Source organism: Tarenaya hassleriana, unplaced genomic scaffold (assembly GCF_000463585.1).
Source record: "Tarenaya hassleriana unplaced genomic scaffold, ASM46358v1 Cleome700, whole genome shotgun sequence".
Classification (NCBI taxonomy): Eukaryota; Viridiplantae; Streptophyta; class Magnoliopsida; order Brassicales; family Cleomaceae; genus Tarenaya; species Tarenaya hassleriana.
In genome coordinates this window covers 6,960-16,930 of record NW_010969550.1, presented here as the reverse complement: position 1 = coordinate 16,930, position 9,971 = coordinate 6,960, and the positions used below count along the sequence as shown (strand labels likewise).

Here is a 9,971-nt window from a genome sequence, read left to right as displayed (position 1 = left end):
CCCACAAGCACTGCCACTACGACGGCTGTAACAGCGTTGCTTTGGGGAATCAGAACGTCGTGACTTCGTCGGAGGGCGTAGGGTCGAGTAGCCACGTCAGCCAACAGAGCCAACGTGAGTTCGACCTGAACCTCCCGACGATGCCGGATGTCGCCGCCGGCGAGTTCTTCGTCTCCGGTGACGGCGACGAAGTCATCAGCCCGATGCCGGCGAAGAAGCCCCGCCTCTTGTTCTCGCTCTGAAGCCACAGAGAAATCCAAAGGGTTACGTGATTAATGGAATCAGGAACACAATTTTTTTAGGGTTTGGATTTCAAATTTTTTTTTGGTCAGTGTGGAAAAATTCTTTGTTGTACATAAAAAACAGTTTCTTCGGTTAGATTGGTGTTTTGGGCATAATTCAATTAAATATTCATCATCTCGTTTTTAGATTAAATTCCAACTTCTGTTTAAAAATAGCCAAATTCAATCTACGGTCCAACGCGCTGTCAATAATACACGTAAGACCTACTTCTGTTACAAAAAAAAAAAAAAAATTGCAATCCGTGGACCGTTGTGAAGATTGTTGTTTAGATTTTTGGGTTAGGACAAACGGGGGAAAGATTGAGATGAGGATGAGGTCATATTAGGTTCGAGGCAGGCTGCTTTACAGTCGCTATTTACAAACGACACGTGTCATTTCGCAGTTTGTGTAATAAATGACGTTAATTCCATTACAATTGCGGCTAAAAAAATGTAAAATTCCGCTTTCTGTATTTTATACAGGGCGGGGCGGTCATTTGGTTATTAACCGAATAATCGAACCGAACTAAACCGAATAAGACATAACCATATCTGAACTGAATCCGATATTAAAACCGAATGGTTATGATTTTTTTAAATCCGAAAAAACCAAAACCGAACCGAATTAAAAAAAATAACCGAAAAAACCGATAATTTCTTTAAAAAAATAAACTTTTTACCGAAACTAAACCGAACCCGAACCAAAAATAACCGAAACGGACCAAACCGAAATTTGTTATAGTTTTTCTATAACCGAAATAACCGAATCCGAATATAACCGAAACAAATCCGAACCGAAACCTGAATTGGTCACCCCTAATTTTACCCCTTTTTGGGAAACTATCACGACTAGTCGTCTTCATTCCAGATTTCGATTCGGATTTGATTTAATTATATTTGGATTCGATTATTTCGATTACAAAAAAATTATACTCATTTAGTTTTTATATAATTTTGGTTTGTTTCTTATTTTGATTCGAACTTATTTTTTAAAAATCTATGTATTTCAGTTATTTTTTTATTCAAATCGATTCAATTCAAATTCAATTTTTTCGAAACTAGAAAAATCACAAACCATTCAATTTTTACACCAGATTGATTACGATTATTCCGTGCTATTCAATTTGACTGTTTGATTAATTACAAAATGTAACACCCTTAATCACACCACTTACCGTAATGTTTCCCCACCCTACACGTGTCCCGGATCATTAATTAATTATATAATTTGTTAACAACTCATCGAACCATTGTAATTTAAGTTGATGTTCCGAACAACTTCTGATAATTATCAATAATTTTTGATATAGTCAGATTGTATGTATTTGATTAGGAGTGTACAATTTTAATTAACTAATTAATTAATTGTTTGGAGTTTTTAAGCTAATGCATGTGACCAACCGGCCAACCGGAGAGATGCTGTTCATAGTGGCAGCTCGGATTTGTTGTCACTCTACGTGGCTTTCTAACCATATCACAAGTACATTATTATTATATGCTATAATACATTAATTTTTATAACTGCTAACAACCAAAACTTTTAATTGTGGTCCGTCCATGTCCAATCATTATTCGTATGGAACATTTCTCCGTGGCGGGCATTTGGTATAATTCGTATTGCGTTGTGTGTGTGTGTGTGTATATATGTCCATTGTCCATGCAATGTGTACACAAGTAGGTACACGTACTTATTACCCTCATTACTCACCATTTCGACAATAGATCTCCGGTTACCTAAGTGCTAACGAATATATACATACATATCTATATATATATATATTAATAAAATGGCTAATACTAATAGTGTTTTTTCGTTCGTAAAGTACACCATTTTTTTCATTAAACAACTGAATAGAATATTTAATTTTCGGCGTGTTAAATTGACAACTTTCTTAGTTCGTTATAAAAAAAATAAAACAAAATTTAGGGATATATATATATATATATATATAATTGGATATTAATAATGTACGGACACAAAATAATTAAGGGACACAAATGATATTATCCCGATTAAGAAGTAACATTAAACAGAGATGATTATTTCTGGTATATATAATTCCTCTCCAATAATAAAATAATTATATGTTCATCGACTTAGATATTCTTCATATCTCATGATAAAAAATAGTTCTGAATATAATATAAAAGTAATAAAAACAAAAATTTATTGGAAAATGGAAAATGGAAAATGGAAAATGGAAAATGGAAAATGGAAAATGGAAAATGGAAAATGGAAAATGGAAAATGTTATTCATGAAGCACACTTAATTCAATATAAAAATTTGAATATGTCTAATTTTTTAAAAGGAAAAATTTTAAATAAAAAACAGCAGAACACGACGAAATTGTAAGAGATAAATCAGAAAAATATGGGCGTACTAAAAAAAAAAAGGGGGAGTGAAGTGAAGAGGCAGATGGTTTGGGTTTGGGCTGTGACAACAGAGCCGACCACTTACACTCTATGATTCGCCCTTACTCCTTAGGTGTCACCGTTTCCTATTTTATATTTCTTTCTTTTTTTTTATTTAATTTCTTAAAAATTTGGTTTTTATGATTGATTTAATATGGGTTCTTTACGTTGAATTTGATTTTGTTTTATTTAATCGTGTATTTAGCAAAGCCATTTACGCGGCAGCTTTTGAAACCGAACTAAAAGAATCGGTGGCGTTTTAAATCAATAATTAGAAAGTCAATGTTGGAAAAAAGTCAACAGTCACAGGGTTGCAACTTTGCTGTGTTCTTTTGCATTCGCTTTCAAGTTGGATGTGGAATTTATTTGGTACATATGAATTAACGTAACTGTATGGCTGTGCAGCTTTTGAAACCGAACTAAAAGAATCGGTGGCGTTTTAAATCAATAATTAGAAAGTCAACAGTCACAGGGTTGCAACTTTGCTGTGTTCGTTTGCATTCGCTTTCAAGTTGGATGTGGAATTTATTTGGTACGGATGAATTAACGTAACTGTATGGCTGTTTTTGACTTTTTCTCAACAATTTTGCATCCACTTGTTAATTCTCGGTTAGCCCACCATTGTAAAGATCTCAACAAATTTGTAAAAATATCATTTTCGAATACAAATATTAATTTGGATAGTAAAAAAAAAATCGGATATATTTGCCAAATTCTATGGCATGGACAAGCAACCGATAGAAAACAAAAGAGAGAAACGCCCACCGTGGGGCTCGAACCCACGACCACAAGGTTAAGAGCCTTGCGCTCTACCAACTGAGCTAGACGGGCTTGTTGTTTATAAACTTTATTCGCATAACATACCAAATTTTGTTAAATCACAATTTATCTTTCCTCAATGTTTTTTTTCTCCAATTCAAATTAATAAATCCATGCATTTCCGTATGGTAAAACTGTAAATTAACTTGATTACACAGGGGAAAAGAAAATTTCAACACCAATTCCCTTCACTCCCTATATTTACACAAATTACTTCTACACTCTGCCAGTAATTGTTCTTTTTTTTTTTCTGTAAAATTAAAAAAAAAATGTCAAAATATGATTCTTTTTCTGGCTGTGTTTTTCTCAATGAAAATATAAATCTGATTCTTTATTTCTTTCTTCCCTAAACGATCATTTCCATTAGGGAAAAAAAAATGAAGCTAAGTTGTAATGTGTTAGTTTCGAAAGGAGCCCTATAAAGGTTGAGCTTGAGCCTTTGCAATCTGATTCCGGTTTGGTCGTGAACTTTGTTGCAGCTGTAGGATATGAGTTCTCATGCTGCATTCTCTCACCTGTGTTTCCACCGTTTGTAATACGATCGAACATCATCAAATGGTCAGACCAAAAGATTTGAACGTTCAAAATACGATGAGGACATAGTTTTTTTTTTTTTTAAACTCTTACCTGCGTGGCCCCCGCTGCGGACAAGCGATCTTTGCATTGCTCAATCATCGTAAGCTCTTTCCCGGCGGCTTTGACGAGTTCAGTGGCCAAAGAGCTGACTTCTCCGGCCTATCATTCGATAAAATTGATCGAGGAGTGCTTATATGCAATTAGATTGTTTGATCCATTTTATCTTGTCACAGTCTCACGTTTCCAGGAATAAGAAGAATATAGATATTTTGGTCGGATGAAAGGGCAAGGCCGAAGTCGGGTACATCGAAAAACTCGGATACTAGATCCACGCCCTCCCTCAGTTTCTAAAACATAGTAGTCATGTTCTCTTAATGTGTATACTCCCTCTTTCCTAACATTTATTTTACACTGTGAATCCGAGGATATGCGTTGGACCATCATGTCATGTCTATGTCTAGAATACGATATACATCCTACCCTGTCCAATGACGTCTAGATAACCCGCACCATCAGTACCAACATATGGCGGTAACTGTTAGTGAGGATGACATGTTTTGAAGTGATGGAAGCTAACGATGAGAGAAAAGAGACAGGAAACGAAAGAGAGAGGAAAGGAAGATAACCTTTGACAACACGGAAACTGAAGATGCCATTGCTTGCATCACATCAACCGCTGAACAGATTGCGTCTTTAACGCTTTGTGCATTTACCTGCGTGTTGGAAAAATCTTATGAGTTCTCATTATCCCTGTCGAAGCCAATACAGTACAAAGACAGAGAAGGTGTGCGGATATAGAGAAGGCACAAACCACTGCTCCATCAACTACTGGAAGCCGGATTGTGCTAGCTTTGAGAGCATCAATGGCTCCGACTAGAGAAGAAGAGTGATCACCATCTATCATAGACCATTCTTCCAGATATGTTACCTGAAACACACACACACACACACACACTCACAAGCAAGGAACTACAAGTACATTCGCAAACGCTAATCAAATCAATCTAAGTGTCAAGATGGACATATGTCTGCAGCCAAGTGTTAAAAAGTCCGAGGACGAAGGCGAATGGCACGATAACGTGATGAACTTTCTGAGAAGGGAATAAGAATGGACCAAACCCTAACCTGACCCTTGAGAATGTGAGCCAATTTCAAGTTCCCCTGCAGCATCTGGAGTTCTTTCCTTTTCGCTCTGACAGAATCATGCAGCCTTGAAACACTTAACCATGTGGTGCATAAAGTTCTCTGAAGTAGAAAAACAAGAAACACATCAGAATCCTCAAGGAAAGAACAGACCTTTGAGCCAATCCTTTCGTCTGACCAAGCTCTTTGTTTTGCTTCCTTTCGGGACGCAACAACCAAATTTGTAATCTATTATTGCCATTCTTGGCCTATTGCTACAATTTTCTGCCATATAGCATGCATCTTTGCTTAAGATTTCAATGATTCACAAGAAACATAAGCAGGCATGAGTTCATCTTCAAGATGATGCTTTCGGATCGTCTAATAACCTACAAGCTATATCAAAATGTTAATAACCAAAAGAATTCGAAGCTGAAACTTGGAAGGACAACAATTCGGAAAACCAAGTGTTTGTACCTCAGAATTCAACTTCTGGACAGAGAGCACAGAATCTCCTCTGGCATTGACAAAGCGCCATTGCAACAGCGTGTTATAAAGAAGCCTCAGCACATGAGCATCAACCACCTGATTCTCCCCCACGTTCGCCCTTCGGACGTCTGCTGCAAAACTCAAAACCGATGGCGAAAGGCATACATTGCCACTCGAACCACCCACCATACCTTTTCTTCCCCTGTAAGGACTGGTCCCTCTCATTGAATTCAAGGCTCTTGGTGTGTTGATCCTGCTCGGCGAAGCTGGACGACTTGGTGTATATATGCTATTCGCTTTCCCTTTTGGTGACAGCAATGGGATATCCACCCCGAACTTCTTCGATGTTGTGGTCAGTGCATTTTTGGTAGAAATTGCACAGCCAGAGACCGTGTCAGAAGCAGAAACTATAATGTCAGCAATATCCTCCAGTTTCTTCGCATCATTAGCTAAATCCAGTGATAGTCTTCCATCTGTAGCCGCTCTGTTATGGAGCAAAGAACTCTGAAGGGCTCTGACCACGCGATTACCAGATCCACCAAATTTCTTCCTTTCATTTGCATGATCGACACCCCTACTCGTGGAACTCTTTGGCTGCGGCCTCGGCCATGGGTGAACATCCGATGGCTTAGAATTTTCTGTTTGATTCGCCGTCTTTCCATGCATTGCTGTCGCGGCTAACTCCTTGCATCGCTCCGGTGTGCCTCTCCTCGTACCGCACGGAGACGGAGATGGAGCCGGTTTGGCTCTTCTCACGGGGAGCGAAAACGCCTCTCCCTGGAATGACACAGACAAGCTCTTCGCCGAAGTGAATAGCATTCTCTGAACCGTGTGTACGGCGTCTTTAGCTCCCGAATTGAAAATCTCCGGTCGGGGAGTGCCTGTAATCCTTCGTCCCACAGATTGGGAACGCTTGACGATGGTTGAAGTCGCCGAAGCCGATGCCTCCGCCGAAATCAGAGGCGAGGGACATCTCTTCGAAAAGGAAGAAGAAGAAAAAGGACTAGAGACGGACGGAAACGGAGAAGGCGTAGCTAAGTAACGCGACGGAACATCTCGTGATTTCCGCCGCTGATGAGAGACGACGCCGTCTTCGGGCTCCGACGAGCGCAGAGCCGGCATCCCGCAAACTTCCGGCGAAGCAGTTCCTCGATTTACCGGAATAAATCAATCGAACTAAGAATTCTGCATCTCCTGCTTCCACAAGCTTACTTCCAAAACCCTAATTCAGCACAACACAAAAAAGAAACGCAGGAAAGCCTGCGAAAACAGAGAAGACTCAGAGAGAGAGAGAGAGAGAGAGAGAGAGAGAGAGAGAGAGAGGGAGATCAATGATGGGAAGGAAAAAATATGCTTCTGCAAAAAATGATCAGAGAATCAGAAGAATGAGATTTTGCAGTGAAAAAGAAGAGAGCTTCACTTTTTGAATTCGCAGTGAAGGGAGAGAGAAACTGACCGTTATGAAACGCCGGCGAGCGAGAGAGGGAGAGGGAGTTTAATGAGAGGAGAGATTTGGGGAGCATAACTGTCGCCGTTAATTACATAAATACCCCCACGTTTTCTTTAATTTTTTATTTTTAAAATGTAGATTGCTTTTTACGCTGCAGATTAGATTTTTAAAAAGGCGCACGTGCAATGTTTCCAATTGAGGTAACCTGGTGATTGAGCTAGCGCGTGAAATGAACGGTGGGGATTATTTTCCAACTTTACGTAGTTTGGGGTGAAAATATAGATATGTAAAAATTCAGGGACCAAATGGAAAAACGTTTTCTTCAAAACTCGTGAACCAAGATTCTTGCAAGTTTTGTTTAACAACCTTGTTCACCCAACTCCTCTACACGTTAAACTCTATATGCTTTGTTTAACATTTTGTAAGGTTGCCAAATCAGCACATTACACGATCACGAGTCAAGAAAACATTTAAAAAAATTATTGTCCATTAATGATGACGATAAAAATAAAGAAATTTAGTTTGATTTTATTGGATATATGTAATTATTATTTATTTTTATTAATGTTATATAAATTAGTTTAAAAATTTAAACTATTTTTTGTTTAATTGGGACAGAACCCGTGCTAATAATAATGATCTAGACATATGTCCACTATCTCTATTGTTAGTAAACATTTAATGTTACAAGCCACATAGCTATACGATGAATTACATATTGTAATGGTTTTATTAATAAGTGTTGGTTTAAATCGTAGGTAAATATGGATGCACCTAACCTAACAACGAAAGGGATATAAAGGAGGAATAGAGGCTATGATTTGTATCTGTTGTTTATAAATGTGTTTGTTGAAGCAAAGGATCTAACACTCTTACTTTAAAAAGTCACAAGTAAACGTAAAAAGAGAAGCCAATAGAAGAAAAACTTGGACCATGAATTTAATTTCTTGTGTTGCTTATTACTTTCCCATGCCATTGATGATCCTTGCGTGGAAGTGTAATTTCGACTATATAAGACTCTAATTTCATGCCTAAATAAAACCATAATTTGCAAGTTTTATTATTTACATCCATACATATATACATATATGACTGTTTTTTTTGTAATATATATTTTACTGAGTTTTCGATCTAATTAGTTTCTATATTCAGAATCAGCCGTTGTCGAAAATAAATATTTATTTATCTAAACATTCTTCTCCATAACTCGATTCGAATGCGAAATATGATTTCTTATCACTAGTTCACCAAAAATTGCACGACTGGGTTCAGTCGTTTAAAATAAAAAAAATATTTAGACAATAAAAAATACGTAGTATACAATTGGATTGAGACTTTAACTACACCAAAGAGGAGACTTAGAATGTACACACCAAAGTCTTTGGTTGAAATAATTGAATTTATTTAATATCTAATTTAATGTTATATTACATATTTATCATTGAAAATTATTACATTTTTTCTTTGTAAAATAAAATTATCATAATTTTTATTTGTAAAGCTAAAGTAGAGACTCGAGTTCTAGATAGTAAAATGTCCGTTTAAAATACTTAGATTTGTTTACTTTCTAATTCAATATCATTAAAAAAGTACAATGTTTTTTAAAATAAAAACTACCATTAATTTTTCTTTGTAAAACTGAACAGGAGATTCACTTTTTGGGTAGCAAAGTATCTGTTTGAAATATTTAGATTTATACTAGAGACATATATATATAATTTTATAAAGATAACTCTAACTCTCAATAATTTTCAATCATTTGTTTAATTTCTATTTCAATATTATACAAAGTTATTGAGTGAGAAACAGAATTTTCAGTAAAATATTTTTTTTCATGATTGTGTATTGTTATATGTAGTATCCATTTGACACGATCATGAATATCATTCAATATGCAAAGATTTTTACCAAAATCAGTAAAAAAAATACATTGGAATAATGTTCATGGAAAGAAAAAAATATTTAGGTAAAAAAAAAGAATATATGAATGCTTGAATGGGAATATAAAAAAAAAAAACTTTAAAGACAAGAACACATGCATGCCACTGAGATCAAAGCCCCATAAGATTATTAGGGACCTCTCCTAAAAATAAAAAGCTTTAGTTCCTTCTTTGGCACTCAAACATTTTCTTATCTCCCTTTTCTTTTCCTTTTATCTTCTTCTTCTCCATCATGATTCTATCACCATTCAACAAGAATGATTTCCAACAAAAGATGTGATCCAACAATCACTTCCACAATATGTATGAGCGTGTAATATATTAGCATTGCTTCTTAATTAATGGATGCATGGCACAATTAGGGTTTTAATTATTATTATTATTAAGGATCATTAATTAGCCCAATGATATGACTACCATACATTTGGGTGACTTTGATATCCGGAATTCAAAACTCCCTCACGAATTAGGGTTGAAATTGGAAGATATGCATCATTGGATATCATAGAAGGTAATGTATTCTTAATCATGCGATGGATGATGTCTCCACCACATCTAATCCTATGATTAGTTATCCATTGCTTTAGCTTGAAACAAAGCGTTTGGCGTCATTAATGTTTGATTAGTGAGGAGCATCCTTAAAATTCAATCTTGGCATGCATCAGCATATTAATTGTCTTATTTGTGTCATCATCTTGCCATAACTAATTTTATTTATTTATTACCTAAATTTGTATCAAGCAATGAGCTTATATATATATATATTGTTCTAATAGAAGATATTGGATTTTGATTGAATAGAATACCAACTTGGAGCGCAAAGGTTTTGGTAATGTATATTATTTCATTTTTTAAAATTTGCCATTTGTCATGCCAATTAA

At 36.0% G+C, this 9,971-nt stretch overlaps 2 protein-coding genes and 1 non-coding gene across 3 annotated transcripts in view; 1 reads left to right on the top strand and 2 right to left on the bottom strand.

The window, feature by feature from the left end:
- The window catches only part of LOC104801607 (zinc finger protein ZAT10-like), an 876-nt gene extending 634 nt beyond the window's left edge, over window positions 1-242 (top strand). The window contains exon 2 of the mRNA XM_010524926.1: window positions 35-242. Coding sequence (XP_010523228.1) covers window positions 35-242 — 208 coding nt within the window. The remainder of the gene's footprint in view (window positions 1-34) is intronic.
- A 3,210-nt stretch (window positions 243-3,452) lies between these two features.
- On the bottom strand, window positions 3,453-3,525 carry TRNAK-CUU. The gene has a single exon. It is a non-coding gene; the product is annotated as a tRNA-Lys (tRNA).
- A 117-nt stretch (window positions 3,526-3,642) lies between these two features.
- On the bottom strand, window positions 3,643-7,239 carry LOC104801606 (QWRF motif-containing protein 9-like). Its single transcript, XM_010524925.1, has 7 exons — window positions 7,157-7,239; window positions 5,689-6,960; window positions 5,215-5,334; window positions 4,901-5,017; window positions 4,716-4,802; window positions 4,141-4,248; window positions 3,643-4,028 (listed from the first exon to the last, which is right to left on the bottom strand). Exons 2-7 carry the CDS (start codon window positions 6,820-6,822, stop codon window positions 3,930-3,932), a joined length of 1,665 nt encoding a protein of 554 aa, XP_010523227.1. The 5' UTR covers window positions 6,823-6,960; window positions 7,157-7,239; the 3' UTR covers window positions 3,643-3,929.
- Between the last annotated feature and the right edge of the window lie 2,732 nt (window positions 7,240-9,971).